Source organism: Podarcis raffonei, chromosome 7 (genome assembly GCF_027172205.1).
Source record: "Podarcis raffonei isolate rPodRaf1 chromosome 7, rPodRaf1.pri, whole genome shotgun sequence".
NCBI lineage: Eukaryota > Metazoa > Chordata > Lepidosauria > Squamata > Lacertidae > Podarcis > Podarcis raffonei.
This window is the reverse complement of record NC_070608.1, coordinates 27,263,305-27,286,719: the sequence shown is the minus strand read 5'-3', so window position 1 is coordinate 27,286,719 and position 23,415 is coordinate 27,263,305. Positions and strand designations below refer to the sequence as shown.

The following is a 23,415-nucleotide window of genomic DNA, read 5'->3' as shown; positions in this document are numbered from 1 at the left end:
TCTAATAAATATGCATTTATTTATTTATTTATTTACTTACTTCAAATGTGCAATATGCACTTAAAAAGAGAGTCCACCACCTTCCAAGTGAATCAGTTCCACTGTCAAACAGCTCTTGCTGATGTTTAGTCGGAATCTCCTTTCTTTTCTTTTTTTTATAAGATATTTATTAAGATTTTTTATATTACAATAAAAAGAAAAAAAGAAAAAACAGAACAACAAAAATACAGAATAAAGAAACTTTTTAAGAAAAAAAACACACATAGATTTTCAGTTACTTATTTTATTTTAACTTGTTTCCCGGACCTCCTCATACCTCCCTTTTTTGTATTCCACCCCAAATTGTTAGTTCAGCAAATCCTTACCATTATATTATCACCTATTTATAATCCTTTTTTTCATATTCTCTTAAAGCATTACAGCTGGAAACCACTTAATTTCAATCCAACATCATTCTAACACTCATTAATTTTACAATATTTCTGTAGATAATCTTTAAATTTCTTCCAATCTTCTTCCACCGACTCTTCTCCCTGGTCTCGGATTCTGCCGGTCATTTCTGCCAATCCCATATAGTCCATCACCTTCATCTGCCATTCTTGGAATCTCCTTTCTTTTAACTTGAAGGAAGCCATTGGTTTGGGTCCAATCTTTTACAACAGGAGAAATCAAGCTTGCTCCATCTTCCACGTGACAGCCTTTTAGATACAGTATTTGAAGATGGCTATTCTCTTTACCAGGTTAAACAAACCCAGCTCACTCAACCATTCCTCACAGGGCTTGATTTCCAGACCCTTGATCATCTTGGTCACCCTCCTCTGCACATGTTCCAGCTTGTCAATGTCAGTATACCAGGTGTAGTCTGACCAAGGCAGAATAGACTGGTACTATTACTTCCCTTGATCAGGGCACTATACTTCTGTGGATGCAGCCTAGAATAGCATTAGCTTTTTTTGGGGGGGGGTGCTGCATCACACTATTGACTCATGGTAAGCTTATGATCTACTAAGACCCCTAGATCCTTTTCACATATACTATCAGCAAGCCAGGTGTCCCCCATCTTATATTTGTGCAGCTTGTTCTTCCTACCTAAGTGCAGAACCTGACATTTGTCCCTATTGAAATTAGTTTGGGCCCAGTTCTCCAAACTGTTAAGGTCATATTGAATCCCAATTCTGTCTTCTGCAGCATTAGCTACCCCTCCTAGTTTGCAGATTTGATGAGCATCCTCTCAATTCCTTCATCCAAGTCATTTATAAAAACCTTGAACAACAACAGGTCCAGGACAGGAGAGGTGTGAAAATGTCTTATTATCCATTACCACCCATTTCCCGCTTGTAATAAAAAGTCCATTTGCAAAAGACAGCTATCTACTATTCTAGTTGGGTAGCTGCAGACAGAAAATAGCAGTTAAAAAAACCAATCAAGGTTGAATTTCTTTTTATTGTAACCTATTAAACACCCTTTGATGCCCATAAATGTTCTTTGCTATTTTTAGGGGGCCAGATCACCAATTTGCTTCTTCTAATGGTGTTGGTGGATGAAAACCTAGCAACAGGGCATACAAGTTCAAACTGCTATTGGAATAAAACGTGCCACCACTGAAAAGAAACAACTTTCATTAGGGGGAAATGCATATTATGCTTTTATGAGCTGTCCCTTATCTCTTGCAGAAAGCTTTCATATTGCTTATAAAAAATGTGTGATGCCAGCCACCTAGCAACAAAGGAGTATTCTGAGTTTGGGGAAACCTCCTCAGCAGCAGAAGTAATTGCTAGGTGGAGAACTTCTTCTTCCTCTTCCTCTTCCTCTTCTTCTTCTTCTGGAATTTTATTAATCTAGATTTTCAAGATAGCCTGCAAAAGAGAACCATAAAACAAATATGAAACAGATCAAAAACATCAGAAACAATGGCAATTATCATAGCAACAGTAAAAATACAAAAAGCAGTAGATAGAAAATCAGTTAAAATCATGGGCATTTTTTTTTAATGTCTAAAACATGGCTCTCCGGGCAACCCAGTCACATAGCAGCTTGTAAATAATAGTAATTATTATTAAGAAAGCCTACAGAGTGGCAAGGATATATAGGGAATGACCTCTGGTGCCAGACTTAACAAACAGGTAGGTTCCTTTTTTTGTAAAAGAAAAGGGGGCACAGCTAAAATTTTCAATGAATATATCCCCTCCACAGACACCTCTGTGATGATGACGGTATTAAAATATCCTGTTGTTCTTCACTAAAAGAGAAAAGGGGAGACCAGATAGTATCAAAGCTATCTTTTTTGGAGATGCGCTTGATTAGTGACCAATGGTATGTGTGGCATTCTGATAGAGCAATACTCCAGATATTATTAACCCAAGCCTCTGTTGTTGGTATATTAGAGGTTTCCTTCCATCGTTGGGAAAAGGAAAATTGAAGGAAAGAAAGTGGCAGTGATTTATGCAAGCGTCGCTGAATCCTTGTCTGGCTTAGAGCAACGCAAACACAAAACCAACACACAATAATACTAGAAGCTGAACACACCATGTTCAGTGAAGCTTACTCCCTAAGTAAATGTGTTTGGGACTGCAGGCTTAGCTGCATAGGTTTTCGCTCATGGTGGTTTTCGATGAACAGACCTTTGATCCTTAGGAAGATGCAATTATTCAGCCATTTATATTGTGTTAATCAATTTAATAGAAAGTGATCCTTTAGGGAAAAAATCAAAAGTGCTTACCAATTAAAAATAGTGTCTATGGAAAGAAAGCAATGGTTTTGACCTTTCTACTGTTATTGAATGGTAAATAAAGGCATCTATTGTTGGAGCTAGAAAAATGTCTCGTCTGTAGTGGAAGGGATTTGTTTATGGAATGACAGACAGTGTTCATTTCTATTTTTAACCAGGCTGCTTGTTTTTATGTAACTAAAGGGCCAATTCCTGCAATTGCTTTGGGGGTTATTTATTAATTTATTTTTAATTAAACATGAATCCTTGCCACACAACCATATTATTTACACAACAAATCTGCTTTGTTAGTGCAAGATACAAGTATTAGCACCTTTCCTTAGCAGCGCATCTACAATACTATGTTATTGTGCAATCTCTACTCAACAAACCAATCTATTGCAGAAGAGCCTGGACTACTTAATTTACTTTTCACATTGTTATCAGTCACCTTTTACATTATTTAATGTAATACAACCTCTGCATCACTTCTGGCTTCCCACTTGGGAGGAGGGAGCCTTGAAGCCAAGTTATTTAAACATCAGCCTGATCCAAAAGTCCAGTGCAAAGAGCCAGTCCTGACGCTGACAAGTCCTCTATGCTGGCTATCAAATGTATTCTCCCAGAGCCAAAACATTGGTAGCCAAAACAGAATGTTGGCTCACTATTGGAGAGAAGGAAGAGGCCGGGAAATAGGGGATAGAATAGAATGCCCTGGAAAATGGCATGGCTTGAACACAGACGCACTCCACTGTGTCAACATTTTATTACAGGTCCAACTTGTTGAACCCTATTTGCCAATCTAAAATATATGTGAAGATGACCCTATTAACCCTTAGATTTGAACAGGAAGCTGTAAGAGCAAACTAGTAAGTCCTTATTTTTCATAAATTGCTCAATTAAGATTCCATTAGGATTCATTCAATCCAAATTATTATCTTGAAACAAAACTTACACAAGAAAATGTGTTAAAGGTTCTGTTTTTTTAGGACTGTGCTAGCATTTGTGTTTAAAGAGTAGGCTACAAATTTTACTGAAAAACAGTAATGGATAACGTTCATAGCCCTTTAAGGGTTTTTTTTAATGCCCTAATCTTAATACTTTTAAGTCCCATCGCTTTGTCGCTTATATTCCGTGTGATATAAAGATGAACAAATGCAGAGGAATTCACTGAACACAGCATATCCCTCAGGAACTTGCATGGCAGACTAAAACACTGCTGTTCTGTTTACAGCATTGGGAAAGGAACAATTAGACATTGAATCTAATAATCCCCCAGTACATGTGCCAGGAAATCAAATACACAGAGAATTTTAGAAAAAAGGATAAACTGTACTACAAGGGATAGTAGAATAATGGAATTATTCTTCACCAGGGAAGCATTTATATTCCCATGACTTATTTGCATTTAATCTTCCTGAATATAGGTTTGTAAAAACTCTTTTAATTCCATCAATATTTATTTTTTTAAATAAAACAGGTTATGACCATTTCCACTGTGTAGCTGTGGTTCAGTCAGCTACCCTCCTATGCTGGTCACTAAAACATACACATTTTGGTTACCTTGGCCTCCTTGCCCTGCTGCCAAAATCACACAACTACCTAACTTGCTTTTTACCTTATTTGCCACTTCAACTGATGTCAGGAGTGAGCCAGCAGTAATCAGAATAAGTGAAGCCAGCTCTTTATGAGAGAAAAAAACCAGGATCTTCACAGGGGTGCCAGGCCTAATGAGCACAGCAACTCTGCCTAAGTCTCCTCCTCTCCAGGGTTTCCCCCAAGCAATCTGAGACTGCGCCTGTGTGCCTTTGCTCCTTTCACTTCATGCCTCTCTTGGTCCTGGGAGACTGGGGGAGGAGGGGAGCTTGTTACAGGAGGGGGAGACATGTGTGCTTCTACTTATCTCTGCCTCTTGGCCTCCCTCCTCCCCTGCTTCTTCTGGACTTCTGACACAAGACTTTCCCAGTTCAGTTACCTCTTCAGCTTCCGACACCTTCTCCCTGCAGTCTTCTCCCTCTGACCACTCATTGCCATCCCACCACCACTCCCTAGGCTTTGAGCCTTCTTCCCTTTAAGGTTCCTCAGCTGGTTCCTCCCACCATTCCTCTGCATCCAACCAGTCCATGACATCTGAGATGCTTTGTCAGACAGGGTTACCCTCTTGCTTGTAAAATGCTAGTATAATTGGTTCGTTATTTTGTCACTGATATCCAGATGATCCAGGTAAGATGCAAATGTGATATTCTTTGGTGGTGCTAATAGTTTTGGTCAAGAACTGGTGCTGGTTCCTAAATAATTGTGCACCTAACAGACTTCTTCCCACTAGGTTACAATTTATTTAAAAAGCTCACGATCAATGCTAAATTTTACACAACAACCCTGTGATTGGGTGATTGCATTGCTCTGAGAAGGAAAAAGTTAGGGAGATCAGGATTAAAATGGGGGGGGGGGGAGGGAGCCATTACCAGCAGTGGGATGTTCTAGAAGTTCTCTGATCATTGGTTTGGCACTTGGCAGAAGCTTCTGTAATGGGTATACTTCTGTGATTATCTCTGCACTAATACGTGCAAGACAGCTGAGGAACTCGCAGCAGCCCAGTGTCTTTGACCCACACATCCTGCAGGAAGTGGTGGAGTCAGAAATGGTGAGAGTTGGTGGGGAACGCAACCTTCACCTTAAATGCTGTTTCCTCTCTCAAAGGTTCCACTAAGTATCATGTGACCATGTGGGACGAAGCCCCACTGAAAACCCAAATTACTTAGTGGAAAAGCACTGTTATCTGTTAATGATACTTCAGCTGATGTCCACCCCCCCCACCCCAGCACTTAATAGCTGGGAATGAGGCACAAGATGTCAGGCAGGGGACATTCAGGACCCAGAAGCCCAGGTGCTCTCTCATGGAGGCATCCACCTGCCCAGGAGGAAAATGGGTAAGAGAGAAAGGTGCTTAAAAAGATCCTTTTGGGAATTACAGTATAGGGACAGCACTACTCAAACGGTATATAAATTTATTCATGTATGTGACTACAGCAGCAAGAATTTTACTTGCCCCAAAATGGAAAGAAGTCCCAGTGAAAGAAGAATGGATACAAAAAGCTTATGGAATATGCAGAAATGACGAAACTTACCGGAAAAATAAGAAATCAAGATAACAAACTTTTTATAGAAGAATGGAAATGGTTTATTGAATGTTTACAAATAAATTGTAAACAGAAAAGAACACTGGCAGGATTACTGCAATAACCTGCAGTTTTTATAAGAGTATACATTTAAAGCAAATGGATAAATGAGGAAATGTTAATTTGGAATATGCGGGGGGGGGATTAAGAAACCGCAGAAAGAGGGGAAAGGAAGTCGAGTTTTGAAATGTCAAAATGACTGTAAAATTATTGACATGTATAAAACTGAAAATCATAATGACCACCATTTCAGCTGTAAAACTATAGCAGCAGCAGTATTTGCACCGGCTCCCTCAGGCTCCGCGTGGCTACACGTGAGAATGTTGTTCGGAAATGGGGAAGAGGATGTTGAAAAGAAGAAGCGTGTAGAGAGACGGTGACATCCGGTCGAGTTTATTTTGGGAGGGACAGAAGCTAAGGAAACGGTGCCACTTATGGCAACCAACGAGGCGTCGATAAACCCCGATGCATTTCGCCCCCCCCCCCGTCCAACTTTCGACTCCCTCGCGACCTCGTTATGTGCGCGGCCCCCCTCATTTCCCGCTCGCAGCCGACTTTCATCTCTTATCACATGGTGTCGCCGTCAAGCAGCAGCAGCAGCGGCCGTTGTTGGGGAGAGCGGTGCTCCTTTCCCCGCCCGCCTCGGAGTAGCGGCTCCTCCGCCGAGGACCGCGAGGAAGGCGTTGGCGGGGGGCTGAGGCGCCTCCCTCCCCTTCCTCCGCCGCTGCTGCCGCCGGTGCCAGGCGGAGGCTCCTCCCTCACTCCCGTGTGACTGGCCTAGTGCCGCATGTGAGGCAAGAAGGCGGGCGGGAGGAGGAGGAGGAGGAGAGGCGCCCGGCCGACAGCGGCCCCCAGTGCGGCGGCGGCGGCGGCGGGAGGTAGAACAAGAGGCGGCGGAGGAAGAGCAGCAGCAACGGCCACATCCCCCATCTGCCGCCTCGACGCTTCTTCTCTTCCCCCTCCCCCTCCCCACCCCCGTTAATCCCTCATGACGGTTTGGTGCTGCCGGTGTTCCCTGGCCGGTCACTTCAGGTAACGCTTATTCGCCAGGCCGGCCGAGGGAAATAGGTTTGTGGGTCAGGGGGGGGGGACGAGAACGGCGGGTGGGGGGGGGAGAGAGAGAGAGAGAAAAGGCTCCTTCCATCCTCCCCTTTCTCTTCCGGCTCCTCCCTCTCCTCTCAGAGCCGGCGGTTGACGCGATGTGGGAGTCCGCGCGGGATGCCTTCCTGCCCGCTGCTGCTGCTCCTCCTCAGCCGGCCGGCCGGCTGGCCTGCACTTTACTGAGGAGGAGATGGAGGAGCGAAGGAGGAAGGTCACGGGGTCGGCCGGGGGCGCGCGCGCGCGCACTCTGTAAGCGGAGGAAGGGAGAAGGTGAGGTGCTTTGAAGAGCATCCTGGAGGCGCGACTTGGGTGGTGGTGCTGAGGAGGGAGTTAGAAGGGAAGGTGCATGGTAAGGTGTGTTGCTGGCTGATGCTCCTAAGGACAGAGGGAAGGGAGGAAGCAAAGCAAAGGCCCACCCAGACGAGCCACACAAAAAGGAACATCGCCTTTCCGTAGATGATGATGGCGGCCGCGGCAGATTTCTGAATGGCCAAGATGGGTCGTGATTTGAAATGTTGTTGCGTGACAAGCAGGTAGGCTTGGAAATCGCCTCTCTGCAGCACACATGACATTTATGTGCACACGTGGTTTTGTTTGTGTGTGTGTACACATAGGGGGATGTGGGTGGCACTGTGGTCTAAACCACTGAGCCTCTTGGGCTTGCCATTCGGAAGGCCGGTGGTTCGAATCCACACAATGGGGCGAGCTCCTGTTGCTCTGTCCCAGCTCCTGCCAAACTAGCAGTTCAAAAGCACACCATTTCAAGTAGATAAATAAGTAGCGCAGCGGTGGGAAGGTAAACGGTGTTTTCGTGCGCTCTGGCACTCGTCATGGTGTCCCGTTGCGCTAGAAGCGGTTTAGTCATGCTGGCCACATGACCCACAAAGCTGTCTGTGGGCAAACACTGGCTCCCTCGGCCTGAAAGCAAGATGAGCGCCGCAACCCCATAGTCGCCTTTGACTGGACTTAACCGTCCAGGGGTCCTTTATATAAACACTCACATGCCACCTCACTTGTTTGTGTATACAGTATATTTGTATTCTATCTTTCTTCCATGAATAAAACAGCAAAAGAGGCTTTGGGCACTTTAAAAGACTTAACACGTTCAGTATGGTGTAAGCTTTTAGAGACGAAGGTACGCTTCACTTCTGGAGATTCTTCCATGATGAAACTAGTTGTAGGTAAGATTCTTTGCAGGTCTACCATTGTTTAGGCACTGATCATCCCCATTGCTGCTTCACTTTAGTCTTTTAGTTCTTGAGACCATTCCATGAAACAGTATATGGACTGGGAATTTCTGTAGGCATGTCTTTAATGTTGGGTGGAAGAGAAGAGAAAAATTCCTTTCTGTTCTTGGATTTTAATTAAATATTACAGTTGCAGGCTAAATTTATGGATATATAATGGAGCAAAATGATACTTTCTGGTAGTCAACTGGTAAAAGAATGTCTTCAGAAAGTTAGGCTATCCTAGACTTCAAGTCCCAGACTATCGTAGAGCCATAAATAATTTTACCCAATGCCCATAACTCATAGCCTGTATCTCTGGAAATTTAAATTGATGGGTAAATAGTAGGTCAACTGTGAAAGGGTGTTGAATACCTCATCATGGTTTTCTGATTTTTGACAAATTTCATAGGGATCTTTCAGATGTTACTTATAGTAGCTGACACCACCCAAAAAGGGTATGCAGTCATTTGTTTTGTAGGTTACAGTGCAGCCTTTGCATTTTAGTTTCTGCTGTAATTTCTGGCAGTGTTTGGTGTAAGGTGGCTGGCTGGAATATTTGCTAGTGCTATCGTTCTAATTGTCTTGGCATAAGCAAGCATAACTTAACTGCCATATATTTAACAAACTCTTTTAAACAGATGTTGTGTTATGTCATGTCCTGTATTTTAAATATCTGAAGATATTTCCTGTGAAGATGAATGTGTAACTGTAATAGAATGGTATAGTGTAGAAAAGGTGTTATTGATGCTGGTTTTTACTGGTGTAAGAACAGAATGAGAGTCCTTCTGGAGCAGACCTGGGGCCTATCTAGTTGTGCATCCTTTTGTCCACAGATGCCTGTAAAAAGCCCATAAATACTTTTTTCCTTTAGCCTTTAATGTAAAACTCCATAGATTACAAGGGAGGACAGCAGAAAAAGGTACACTTGTCAGCGTGCAGACATTGTGGTTTTGCAAAACAACATAACTTCCTTTAGTTTGTAGCCACAACAGAGATGTGGGGAACCTATTAAGCTTTATTGAGATATATTCTGCAGTAGAATACCGTAGGTGCCTATATTTAAGCCATTTAAATGACCTGATGGTTGACAGCAAGCATAGAATTGGTTCCAATTATCCATGGTTTCTATTATTTTAACCATGAATTTGCCACATGTATGGCACAGCAGGGTTTGTCCTAAGCTTAATCTGTATCTTTAGCTGCATATAAGTATGTTTGCATGCATGAATGTTCTGTGTGATTTTTGGTTGCAGGGAGGTAGACAACTGTATTCTGGATGAGGTTACATGAGCTCCAAGGAGAGGAAAATGCTTGAGGCTCACATGTACCGACTGTAGGACTGTGCAAAAGCAGCCCTAGAGCCAGCAGTGCCTACTTAAATATTAGCTTAGAGGTGGATTTGATGGGAAATACAATTAGAGTTGGCAGATTCCTGGATTGTAGGAGGAGGGAGGGAACCAACTGCAGAACTCTACATTTCCATTCAAATTCTTGAGGAAGCGCTTGCATTGCACTTAGATTATGCAATGACTTATTCTTAGAAGCTATTTTGGAACCAATTCATACATTCTTCTTAATAAATATTTTGGTTTTGATCCAAAGATCCTTTGAGTGGCACTCAGTTCATGGGATACTCTCTCTGGTGGAAGGGAGAAGGCAATTTTTTGCTGATTCCCCTTGCAGGTGCCCCACCAAAATGTGCCCTGGAGGATTCAGGAACCATCTGGAAGGGGGGGGAGGGGGTCAACAAAAAACACCTCCTCCCTTCTACCAGTGGGTGTGTCCTCTGGGTTCAAAACACAAATAGAAGGAGCCTTCTGTAGAAGAGAAAGTAAGGATCCAAGTCACAAACATTAGTTAATATATCAAAAAATTAATATAGCTTCGTATGACCAGTTACCTCTGATTATTAGTTATAGAAATTGTATCAGACAATTTATTGTAAAAGAAATCTGTGTCACTCAACATGCACACTCGTCTGTCCTTTTGTAAACATATATGGGTAAAACCCCCTACTTTTTCCCTGTAGGATTCCAAAATAGCAGTATCAGTTTAGGAAAAGGCAAAGTGGATTTGCAACTCTGAAATTTTCCTAAATGCTGACAGACTTTCTTTTGCTTATATATCATCAGGCCAATGACTTTATATTAACTTAAGTTTATTTTATTAAGAATGTGTTGTAGTAATTAACTGATTTATTTCCTTTTAAATAGAAACTACTGTAGCCCTGAAACTGAAGGACACTTTTTGAATTCCTTAGTGCAGTATTTTGGTGACAGCTTTGGGACAAATGTTAAAACAATGCCCTTAATAGAAGAAGCTACTCTACCTGTGGACCCACCACTGAGTTTGCCAGTGGTAGTAATAGGTGAGTTATTCTCAGAATTTCAGTATATGAATAAGAATCTAAAAAATTGAATGTGTTTGAAATTTATTAATTATAACTTAACAACCTTGCCTTATCACGGACTGCTTATTAAGTTGTGATATAATTGAGAGTTCTAGTTATCCTATTATACAGGTATATTGTGATTTGATGCTGTTGGAAAAATATTTGAGCTATAATGGTTTCCTCCATAACTGGGAAAAAGATAATGTTGTATAGGAGAATAGGAATTGCCAAAGTGTACCTCCTTGTCACTGAATCTAGCCCTTTGGGGCCCTATATACCCGTTACATGCAACCTGGTCATGTCTGTGAAGGAGCAGCTGCTCTAATGCTCGTTTTCCCCTCCCCATTTCTTTTTCCTTTTGCATCATGTCTATTTGATTATGAGTCTAGCAGTTCTAATGCATGCCAGTGCAAGTAGATAAATAGGTACTCCTGTGGCAGGAAGATAAACGGTGTTTCCGTGTGCTCTGGTTTCTGTCACGGTGTTCCGTTGTGCCAGAAGTGGTTTAGTCATGCTGGCCACATGATCCGGAAAGCTGTCTGCGGACAAATGCCAGCTCCCCTGGCCTCAAAGCGAGATGAGCACCACAACTTCATAGTCGCCTTTGACTGGACTTAACTGTCCAGGGGTCCTTTACCTTTACCTGTGCTTTATCTTTTTGTATCTGAACAGCACTTCAACAAAAATTAAGCACTTTTTTAAAAGTATCTAACAACAAGAACATAGAAACTCATGTAATCAAAATGAGAGGACTCAAGCACCTCTACTTTTTAGGGAGAGTAGAGTGTTTCATCCTTAGCTGTTTTGCTGTTTCCAGTTGGCCGCCCCTCCTACTTCGGGTCGGGGAGGAAACAATTTGGGAGGCCAGTTTTTGAATGGCAAAATAGCTTTGTCTCCATATTTGGTGACTGGGAGAATATCTGTAATTGGGACTTATTAAAATCATGAAACAATGAAACAAATTTTTTGTTATACAGTAATTGGAATAAAATATGTAGCCTGCAAAGATGTTGGATGTTTTATATTAGATGTTAACCTAGAAGTGAAAGTGGTTTGGATTATACTGTTGAAGGAGGAAGTACTATTATTTTACGATATCTGAGGCTCTATGCTGCCCTAGGATCAGTTTCAGTGACATGATGCTATGCAAATATTGTTCCAAAGTGCTGCAGATGGTTTTTCTGCCTTTTCACAACACAAGGTATCTCGTTGCTAGGAAAAGAGTCTTCCCTACCCACACATAACACTCCTTCAATTTACAATAGCAACAAACTTGTTTTGTAAAAAGTAACAAAATAAATAGTAACACAGATTTGTAATCAAATACAGGTTCAAAGCAATTACATTATCAACAACTAATTACCTATAAACTAATTAAAACTATATTATATTGTGAAATAAATTTGTATATCAGCCCAAAAAGCTGTCAAAAAGCCAAGAAACTTCACATTAAATGAAAAAGTAATCTGGCTCCACTTTAACAGTAAAAGTAAAATTTTATTTTACATGTCTGATTATCTAGCTAAATATGTGTGGACACAAGGGACTTTTAGCTCTTCTGCCACTATTCAGAAAGTTAGCAACCAATAAGCAGATCAGTGTTGGTAGAGTCAGAAATTCATTGATCAGAATTGAGGTAATAAACTTGGCAAATAATATTCTAGACTATATCTGCAAAAATACTAGGCATCCTATAGCAAAAGCTGAGCTCTTTTAAATTCCTTGATTGCAATGAGGGGGAGATAAGGATGTCTTTGACTTTCATGCCTTAAAGTCTTTATCTTGGTCATTATCTTGGTCCAGATTACAAGATAAAGTTTTAAACCTTTGTAAATCTTATATCATTTTTAAAATACCATTAGGTAATGGACCATCGGGAATTTGCCTCTCATACATGCTGTCTGGATACAGGCCATATTTGTCTCCTGCAACAGAACATCCAAATCCTATTTTGCATAATAAATTAAAAGAATCTAGTCATCTTTCTATTGTTGATCAGGTAAGCTACCAATTATGAAATTACACATTTAATTGCATATCAGGACTGGAAGAAAAGTGCATTACATATATAATATACAACTACATACTCTTGGCTTAGAAAAATTAGTTCATATTTCTGTTGTGCATCGTGGTAGAAGCAAAGTATTCTGCTTTTCTCAGGTTTTTCAGTGTCAAATAGGACTTGGGGATCCAAAATGCCAATTATTTTTTATGACAATCCTGTGTATTTAAAATATAAGAGCTGCCTCCAAAATATATCTTGTTTGGCACTCTGACATCTTTCCGCAGGGCCTGCAAGACAGAACTGTTCCACCAGGCCTTTGGCCAGGGCACAGCCTGACTCCCTCCCTCGGCAATCTTCGCGGAGCTCTGGCCCAATGGTTGCCAGTGGCTTGATTTGAATTAATTTTATAATGAATGATTTTAGAGTGTTGTGTTGTGTTGTACTGTTGTACTGTTTTATTGTTGTTAGCCGCCCTGAGCCTGGCTTCGGCTGGGGAGGGCGGGATATAAATAAATTATTATTATTATTAATAATATACCTGTGTTCCATGAACAACAGACTTTTATCACCTTAAAGACTAACAGGTTTATTTTTGCAGGGGCCCAGAAAAGGGAGATCTGTGACCCTCCAGGTGTTGCTGGACTACAACTCCCATCATCCCTGACAACTGGCCATGCCAATTGAACTCTGACAAGAGTCCAATAACACCTGCAAGGCCACAGGTTGTGAACTTAGCTGATGGGGTTCAGTATACATCACTCTAATGAGTGATATGACAGAGATGAGCTATTGCTGAAAATGGTTTTAGGCATCATGAAACCCACTTGGACTTCCCCAAATGATTAGTCTCTTTTCATCAGCTAAAAAGAGACTAATCATATGACATACAGAAAACATTCTATCAGTTCCTTGTATCAATTACAGCTCAAACTTGATTCCATTAAAATCATTCCCAAGGGTTTAAGTGTGTAATCCATGGGGAGAAGCCAGATGACATAATGAAGCTTGTTTGCACTCATTGTGATCAGGAAACCAAGGGATAAAAGCAAACAACTAGTACAAGTTTGGTAGATCTGATATCTATATTTAGCCAGGCCTGAGAAACATGGTGTAGAGAGTTAAAGCTCTTTTACTGCCCATTATTTTATATTATAAGGGAAAGTTACATTGCCATTTAAAACTGTCTTCTCACATTAGGAGTTGGAGTACTTGGCGGAAGGTCTAGAAGGACGCTCTTCGAATCCTGTTGCAGTTCTCTTTGACACACTGCTTCATCCTGATGCTGACTTTGGATTTAACTATCCACCTGTTCTTGACTGGAAACTGGAACCAGAGCACTATATCCCTCATATGGTGCTTGGCAAAGGACCACCTGGTGGTGCTTGGCATGTGAGAACTTTTTCCATTTTGCTGTTGGAACCACACTTGATCAGAGAACTTCAGTTTACATGTTGGCTATGGGAACAATGGGTACCTACCACACATTGTTCCTGATTGGTTGTAAGTCCTGTGGCATGTACCCATTTCAAGAGGTTCATGTTTCGGCGCTGCATCATGGGGAGTGTCTTAATATTTTAAATGAATAAACCAATGTGTAAAGAATTCCCAAAAGCTTCACATACTACATACCTATTTTGTAAATGATCTTTGTTCTCACTTCCAAAGGCTTACATTTTTTTGCTTGCCTTTTGTAGAAAACTAGGTATGCGTTACACTCCTTGTATTAGATTTTATGGAGGTATATATGTTTCTGAAAGGATCAACACTTAGTTACACCCGAAGAGTGAAGTTACATCACTTGATTATTTGGGCCAATACAATGATAATATAGCACAGACCATTTATCACCTTCCCACCCCCCAAGAACTATCCTGCACAATTAACTGAGGACATTTTTAGTACCGTATTTTTCGCCCTATAGGACACACTTTTTCCCCTCCAAAAAGGAAGGGGAAATGTGTGTGCGTCCTATGGGGCGAATGCAGGCTTTTGCAGGCAGGCAGCTCTCCGCTAGCCGTGGAAAGTTGCGCAGCTCTCCCATGGCTTGCGGATAGCAGCCTGTTCTGGGGGCTGGGGTCGGGGGAAGCTCGGGCTTCTCCCACCCCAGCACCGCACCTGGGGGGGAAATAATTTTTTTTTCTTTATTTCCCCCCCAAAAAAACCTAGGTGCGTCCTATGGGGCGAAAAATGCGGTAATTTTTTTTGCGAATATTGTGGGGCTGCATAGATGGCAAAATAGATTATGGAAGGCTAGAAATGAGGCCAAAGGCTGTAGGCTACCTGCTATAGGAGATTTCCTCCTGACTTTATTTCCTTAGCTGTAATGTCTAGTGTAATTTGCTGTTGGGATCCTCTGGATCACTCAGGGAGTTCTCATACCAGCCACAGATGTTGGGAGTTGAAACACCATTCTGTCCTGAAGATGTGCATGGCAAGCTGTCCCAAACATTACAACTGGAATAAGAAGAGTTGCCAAGTTGAAGCTTTCTGCAAAGCAGATAATATAGCACATAGGCTGGTCCTTTAGAACATGATTCATGGGATCTTTTTTTCTGATTGTTATGAAATGAAGGTGGAATGAGATGACCTTAAGCAATATTTTAAATATTTTTGTCCTGGTATTGTTTTCTTTTCCATAGAATATGGAAGGTTCCATGCTGACTATCAGTTTTGGAGATTGGATGGAATTACCTGGATACACATTTAAAGACTGGACTGCTACCAAGCGAAGGTGAGAACTGTAACATTCTTGTAATGACTGATGGAGGGGAAATTGCTTCTGTCAGTGGATGGAGAATCGAAAGTTTCAATGTTTCTGTGATCTATTTTTCAAAAGTACAAGAAGCTCTTGTACATGTAATTTAATAATGCTAACAGCTTGTAAACAATGGGCTACCATTCTGACACTTGAGCTTAAGACATTTAATTTAATTCATAGATTAGATAACCAGGGCTGCTGGATGAGATGGGACACAGAAGAACCGACTGCCAAATTTTCTACCTCCCCTATTTTTTAAAAGCTCACATAGTCTCGTCATTGACCTCTGTGTTTTTGAGAATTCAGTGATCAACTTAGCCTAGCATGTTTTGGCTCAGTTTAAGTACTTCTCACAATTGTGAGCAAAGGAGTGCCAGTGGGTAAACCGCTGAATGTGGTAAAAATCCATGATTTCAGAATTTAAAGTTGAACTTAGCTGCTCATGATTTAAAAATTTCCTCTTGGGCAGTAAATTTAGGATTCCCCCCCCTCCTTGTTGTACATTCTATAGACTTTCATTTGTTGTTTTTTCTGGTATATCATATTTTCCCTGAGACCAAATCTTCTGTTACTACATAATTCTTTAAATATGTTTCATGCTTGCATACATAGCTAGATTGATTGTACTGAAAGTGGTTTTCAGACTTGTATGTTTAAAGAGCTAAGTAAAAATAATAAACTAGCTTTTTGGGGTTCCTGGGGTAGGACCCCAGGTATATGGCCTCACATTGTTATATATATTCCATATGATCTACAGCCCTTCCATTCAATACAGGGGCTGGAAAGGTAAATACTATTTTATTTAATTGCAATATGGGGTTGATTGACAGGTGCATATGCAAAAATCAGAAAAGAGTTTGAACCATCACTCACAAATGTCTGTGCCTTGCTTGGAATGTCATGCTTTGAGAGCCACTGTCTGCATCTGCGCATAACAGAAAGCCAAGAGTCTTTGCTTAACAACCCATACTATACTGAACTGAACACGAATGCAGGACCACCATTTCTCCTGCTTCACTCCTCCCCTGTGTGAGCAGGGAAACAAACCAGGAAGATTATAGCTTAGCATTATGTCCAAACTCATGTTCATAGGTTTATTTTGCCCTAAAAAGCCAGGATTCATATCTCAACAACAAAGCATACATTAATGCTGGTTAACCATCCTGGCTTGTTGGGGCAAAACAAATCCAGTATAAGCAGTGAAAACATTTCAAAAAATAAATCATGCCAAAAAGAAAGAACAAATGTACTGATCTAATACAAAAGCTGAAAATTCTTTCTGTAGCAATGTGACCTGAATATGGCTGTACAGTCACATTACAAGTTTAAGGAGGTGTCCCTGTGGTGAATATGAACAGTAAACTAAATGTGAATAATCAGATTTGATCTTTATCTTTTTCAGAAATATAAAGTGTGACAGAGTTCTGCCAGAGCAAATTGCTAGCTATTACAAGCACTATGTTAAAGTCATGGGCCTTCAAAAAAACTTCAGGGAAAACACGTACATAACGTCTGTCTCAAGGCTTTACCGAGAACAGGACCACGAAGATGAAAGTGAAGTGAGTGAAGATGTTTTACCACAACATTTGCAACTGGAAGAGCAAGGTGGACAGACTATACTGATCAAGAAAAACTGGGAAATCAGAGGTTATCAGAGAGCAGCGGATGGCTCTCATGTGCCATTCTGTTTGTTTGCTGAGAATGTTGTTCTTGCCACTGGAACTTTTGATTCTCCTGGCAGACTCCAAGTAGAAGGTGAAGACTTTCCTTTCGTTCTGCATTCCATATCTGAGTTTGGTGCTGCTGTCGACAAAGGAATATTATGTGGGAAAGCAGATCCAGTCTTGATCATAGGTGGTGGACTTACAGCGGCTGATGCAGTTCTGTGTGCTTATAACAACAACATCCCTGTAATTCATGCATTCCGTAGGAGGGTTACTGATCCAGGTTTGATTTTCAAACAGTTGCCTAAAAAGCTTTACCCCGAATACCATAAGGTCTACCATATGATGTGCACTCAGTCAGTCACTACAGACTATAATTTGCACCATGCTTATACCAGTTTTCCAGAACATCGGGTCCTTTCATTTCAGCCAGATATGAAATGTGTCCTGCAGAGTGCCTCTGGATTGAAGAAGATCTTAAAGTTCTCTGTAGCCTTAGTGTTAATAGGTTCTCATCCTAACCTATGCTTCCTGAAGGGCCAAGGCCAGGGTATAGGCCATAACCCAAATGAACCAATTACGTGCAAGGGTAACCCTATTGAAATTGATCCATATACATATGAGTGCACAAAGGAACCCAATCTTTTTGCAGTAGGTCCACTGATTGGAGACAATTTTGTACGTTTTTTAAAAGGGGGGGCACTGGGCATTACACGGCATTTGGTCACGAAGCAGAAGCATGAACTCATAGCTGAAAGAGAAGGAGATGGAGTTCCCTAAACCAAACAGCCATAGACATCATCTAAGGAACTACAGGCTAATAACTGACCCATAACATCTAGTCATTGGCAGCCTTGTTTTTGTAATCCATAAGTGTTCTTCATACTTCCATTGCCTTGTAGAGAATGAGACTACAGTATTCCAGCCTGTACAAAAATTGTTTTTCCTGGAATTGCTTCCAGTTAAAAGAAACAGTAAATGATTATAAGTCGTGCAGATTTTATTTGGTTTTGTACGCTGATGAGAAAATATTTACCACTCTAGAGAAAAATGGTTTCTACTCATGAACTAATAGTTTTGCTATATAAAACTAGACCATGGTTGAAATATAGAAGCTTTTCTTTAAGACAAAGTAAAAAAAATATTCAGCAGTTGATTTGCAGCAAGTACTTTATTTTACCCTTGGTTGTTGTGGGAAGTATTTATAACTTATAAAATGGCCTGTAAAATAAAGATAGTTGCGAATGGAAACAGTTAAATGATACTCCAGATTGATATTCCAGCATAGTTGGTAGTTGGAAGCAGTTGTCATAAGTATGCAGGCATGCCATATGAAATGTAGCACACTAGCCTCTTCTACAGTGGTGTAAAATGAAGTACTGCTTATGTAACATCGTTATGAGGGATCACGTAATGGATTTACTGCTGTAGTAAAAACATTAATGCCTTGGAAACAAAGTGTTTTATATGAATAACCTGCTCTGTCAAAGGAATTTTATTTGTAAAAGGTATTTTCAGAACAGGTCAGCATGGAAGTCTTGTTCAGTTTGAGCATCACAGGATTCTCAACATTCAAGATGTGCCTGATCTCTCTGGTCTCAAACAGAACTGGTGTTGATTGGACACACAGCCCAGTCCAGAGATGACTAAACTCGTCTTTAGGTCCCTTTGAAATTGCTTTTTACCATGCACATCATGTTCCAATGTCGTATGTAAAGACAGGGAAACACCTGTAGTTTTCATTACTGCAGATCAACAATGATGAAATAAAAGTAGCTTGATTAAAAGAATTGCAGCAATAAAAACCACAAGAAAAAGGATGTGGTTCCTTACACACTACTAAATGATGTGAATTATGAATACCTTAAGTTCTAAAACTTTGATTTCAAAGGGTATTAAGCATACTTTCTTTGGATTTGCCTGTTAGCTGCATTCCCTGTGTATATGTGTCAGTTCTGCATGTAAGCAGTTTTCCCTCACCTTCAACACACAAATCACACCTGCCTGCCTTCAGTAGTTTCCTTAGTCAGCTTCCCCATGCATACTGTTTAACTGTTGGGGTTTGATTCATTAAAGAGAACTTTTAAACCTATGTTTGCTCACAGTGGAAGAAACATGAAAAAATGTGATCAAAATATAATTTAACAGTAATGTGTTTAATTTTGGGGACTAGGATTGCTCTACCACTATGAAGGTTATCAATCACTCCTAGCAAGGGAAAATATTTGCAGTAATTCAGATTATTCTCTTATGTGCTCTGCAGTATACGATAGCATTTCTGGGTTCATGTTGCACGAGGAGCCTAAACGGTTGTACAAAATTAAGTTCAAATTTCCTTTTCTTTTTTTGCAAATCTGCCAGTTTACCATTTTGGGAGTTGAACAGTAAACTAAAATCCAAATGCATATGGAGAACTTCAGGGTTTTTGTTTTAAAACTAAGCTGCCTTTTCTCTCTTACACACGCAAAGCCTACTAGCACTTGGACTTGGAACCCAGGTTTTGAGGCCTCAGAGGCACATACAAGTTAAGTTATTGTAAGCCAAAGAGGCAACACACACTGTTCTTGATAGAGCTTGTGATTATACTGGGATAAATTGGGGGCATTTTGTTTTCTGTAGAGATCCCTTTCTGAACAGCAAATCACTTTTTAAGCCTGGGCAGTTTAAAAAGCAGATTGGAGATTTGGTAGTTTTTTGTCTTACGTTCAAGGAAAAATGGGCCAATAAGCCCAAATGCATTTATGCATCTGAATGATAGCTGCTGTGTATTTTGTTACAAACTACCTTTGAAAAGAATTGTGAAATAATTCAATAAATGCAAAAGAATAAGGACGACCCAAAGCTAATTCATTGGAGTACTTTTATCTGCTCGCTGTTCTGCCAGAATACAGCATTATACAGGTTAATATTCCCTCTTCCAAGCCTTTGGTAGTGCAGAAAGTTTTAGGATCTTGCAAATGTTTCTAAATCAAATAAACCAATAAAAATACTTAAATGAGGTTCTGCCCCCTGGAATAAAGCCTGCCCCCCCCCAAGAAATCCTGGCTGTGCCCATGACAATCTCCCTATAATATTGGTGTAATATTGTCTGTGTTGTTGCACTCACACTGTAGTGTTCTCAGTTTATTATTGCCAGGAAGAGCAGGGCTCTTTGATAAAACCACAAGTGGAATGAAAAGGGTAAGATTCACTAATGAAAGCAATATAAACAACCAAGCATGTGCTGTTTTGCAACACATGACACAGCTGAACAAGTTACATGAGTCTCGTTAGCCTCTTAAGTCGATCGTTCTCAACCACCCAGATACTAATGTTAAGCTTCTCTTTGCAAAGGTGCTTTGTTATGAAATTAAATACGGATTGCAGGTTGTTAAATTGGTGGTAATTTTCAAAATAAGCCTTTAGATTGTGAATTTTTTTTATTGACTGAAGTGATACCAAGAAATTATGCAAGTGCTTTTATGTAAGTGGAAATTAACATAGGGCAGGAAAAGCTGTCAGTTGCTGATATTTTTAGAAGGATTTGGTTTTGTAAATTGACAGTCCTTATTTTAAATCCTTGGAGGCAATAATTTATAATTAATTGAAAAATTGTAATAATGGGAGTCACATGTGTGACTCAAGACCCAATTAATATAGAAGGACATGACATCTTTAAACTCCCTAGGTCAGAGAATTGTGAACGGAAAGCTACATGTCTCTGGTAATGAAGGTTATTCCACTTCTTTTAACAGAGCATTTAAAGGATATCTAACTCTAAATGTGTCATGGTTGTATGTAATTTGCTTCTTTTTTTACAGAACATAGTATTTCCCATCCATGTGTGTACTAGTTCAAGAATCCCCCACATCAGTAGTGTAGGAACAGTTTCTGAAATTGGACATACAGGTCTCTCAGAACTGAGGCAATGATCAGCACTTTCTCCCACACAGTATAATACCACCAAATGGCCTATTTTCACCCAGGAATAAGGGAAGACTTTCTTTTGCACCTGCTTAAGTGTCAGTTTGAGTTAGGCTCAACACCAAGAACAGCATCCTCAATACTGTTCTAATTTTCTAGTTCGCTGTTCTACAGATTTTGTGTAGAGGTGGCGGAAGTAATTTCACTATAATGGTTTGATCTGATTAAAAAGATGGAATCCTCTTTCCAGCTATTAGTGGCAGTTCTAATTCAAATATAAGAGGCATGATGACAGAACTTTAGATCAACTTATTTCAAAATAGACTTGTTGCTAAAGCAGAAAAAAAACACATTTTAGTTACAGGTTAATAAATTTAGACATCTTGCAAAACACAAAATCTAGACATAACATGCTTAGTGGAAAATTCTAATGTGTCAGTAGACACAATAGTACTTTGCTTTCACCAATCAATTACAGGGACTTACTCAGTAATTTGAGGGGACTTACTAAAATGGAGTAGGTAAATGTGTAAGCATTTGAGCTAGCAAGAACCAAGTCCAGCATTCAGGAAGTGTACACAGTTGCAGAGAGGACTGTCATATACTTCCTGGTCAAATAGACTCAGACAAGTTGGATAGCTGGCTGTGGGTTTTCTGTTGCTGAGATCTGCTTTTAATAATTTATTTTCCAAATGTTTAAAATGTGCTGGCTGCCACAATATTTTGGAAATGGTTTAGTCATTTAAACTGGCAAATGTAGCCTTTCTACACTTGGGTTATTGAGGTTAGCAACTTGCACACTGTGCTGGCCACAATTCAGTGTTGGTCAAATGGAAGTGATTTAGCCACACCTGCAAGGAATGCTGTGCTAATAAAATATGCAACTCATTAAACTAATCTCCCTTGTTTTGTACAATGGTGGCAAGCGAGATAATGGCTGCCAAGGGGTGTGGTAGAAATTGGTTTGGTGTAATATTTCTAAAGGCAATAGGGAGGGGGTGGTAAACATTGAACTCCAGTGCTTAGCAACTATAATTGTTATTGCCAGTGCCTATACTGTGTGTGTATTTCAGGTTATCTCCAAAACAAGGGCTAGACGTTGAAATTTATCTACAGTCATACCTCAGGTTGAAGTTGCTTCAGGTTGAGCGTTTTCGGGTTGCGCTCTGCAGCGACCCAGAAATAACAGAATGGATGCCGTTCGTATCCAGAGGTACCACTGTATTTATTTTTAATAGATTTTACTACATACAAAAATTTGCATGTACAGGATCTGGGAAACTATCAGTTATTACTTTAAGGCTAGAGAAATATAGATTGATAAACCCAGTTCTTTTCAAATGTGTCTATGGCTACAGACTTGATCTACTTTTACAAAACTTGGTAGCCACTTTAAGGGTGCTGCTAAGAGTTACCTGGATGCAGGTGGCACTGTGGTATAAACCACAGTCTAAACCACAGAGCCCTAGGGCTTGCCGATCAGAAGGGGGGGGCTCGAAGTTCATGATTCTGAAAGAAATTGACTAATAAATATTTGACATCATTAGCAGCCATATATCTTTTTCTACGGGTTGGTATACAGTCTGCAAACCAAGCAATTATGTGTGTACAGAATACTTTATTAGCATTTACCAGTCATTCTTACCTGTGTTTCTGGGAAGTTATTCTTAAGGGAAATCACCAAGCAGCTGCAACCCAAATAGATTCCCCCCCCCCCCCCGCCCTTCGATCCAAGGGAAGGTGCTCTGTATGGGTACTTAAGCACAAAAATTATCCCCAGAAAAGGCTTACTGCTTAGACTGCACGCATGGACTGACTAGAAGCATGGAGCAAATGTTTAGTCTTCATAAGCATTCTTTATCATAGAATCATAGAGTTGGAAGAGACCACAAGGGCCATCGAGTCCAACCCCCTGCCAAGCAGGAAACACCATCAGAGCACTCCTGACATATGGTTGTCAAGCCTCTGCTTAAAGACCTCCAAAGAAGGAGACTCCACCACACTCCTTGGCAGCAAATTCCACTGTCGAACAGCTCTTACTGTCAGGAAGTTCTTCCTAATGTTTAGGTGGAATCTTCTTTCTTGTAGTTTGGATCCATTGCTCCGTGTCCGCTTCTCTGGAGCAGCAGAAAACAACCTTTCTCCCTCCTCTATGTGACATCCTTTTATGTATTTGAACATGGCTATCATATCACCCCTTAACCTCCTCTTCTCCAGGCTAAACATGCCCAGCTCCCTTAGCCGTTCCTCATAAGGCATCGTTTCCAGGCCTTTGACCATTTTGGTTGCCCTCCTCTGGACACGTTCCAGTTTGTCAGTGTCCTTCTTGAACTGTGGTGCCCAGAACTGGACACTGTACTCCAGGTGAGGTCTGACCAGAGCAGAATACAGTGGCACTATTAATTCCCTTGATCTAGATGCTATACTCCTATTGATGCAGCCCAGAATTGCATTGGCTTTTTTAGCTGCCGCGTCAC

The 23,415-nt window shown here is 40.7% G+C and overlaps 2 protein-coding genes across 5 annotated transcripts in view; one reads left to right on the top strand and one right to left on the bottom strand.

The window, feature by feature from the left end:
* CALB1 (calbindin 1) overlaps positions 1 to 23,415 on the bottom strand; it is a 185,011-nt gene that overhangs the window by 101,477 nt on the left and 60,119 nt on the right. The window lies entirely within an intron of this gene.
* Positions 6,459 to 18,510, top strand: OSGIN2 (oxidative stress induced growth inhibitor family member 2). Of its 4 annotated transcripts, XM_053395697.1 has the most exons (7): positions 6,904 to 6,918; positions 8,055 to 8,168; positions 10,430 to 10,584; positions 12,471 to 12,607; positions 13,811 to 14,002; positions 15,253 to 15,344; positions 16,774 to 18,510. In XM_053395697.1, the coding sequence occupies exons 3-7, from the start codon at positions 10,518 to 10,520 to the stop codon at positions 17,813 to 17,815; spliced, it is 1,530 nt and encodes a 509-aa protein (XP_053251672.1). In that variant the 5' UTR covers positions 6,904 to 6,918; positions 8,055 to 8,168; positions 10,430 to 10,517; the 3' UTR covers positions 17,816 to 18,510. The 4 variants fall into 4 exon arrangements, with proteins under 4 accessions (XP_053251670.1, XP_053251672.1, XP_053251673.1 ...); XM_053395695.1 differs by lacking the exon at positions 8,055 to 8,168 and having other exon boundaries at positions 6,459 to 6,918; XM_053395698.1 differs by lacking the exons at positions 6,904 to 6,918; positions 8,055 to 8,168 and adding an exon at positions 7,069 to 7,257.

Coding starts and splice junctions, on each gene's coding strand:
- OSGIN2 (XM_053395694.1), top strand. CDS start 7,474: ATGGCCAAGATGGGTCGTGATTTGAAATGTTGTTGCGTGACAAGCAG. Junction 7,521..10,429: donor TGTTGTTGCGTGACAAGCAG/GTAGGCTTGGAA, acceptor CCTTTTAAATAG/AAACTACTGTAGCCCTGAAA. Junction 12,608..13,810: donor ATCTTTCTATTGTTGATCAG/GTAAGCTACCAA, acceptor TTCTCACATTAG/GAGTTGGAGTACTTGGCGGA.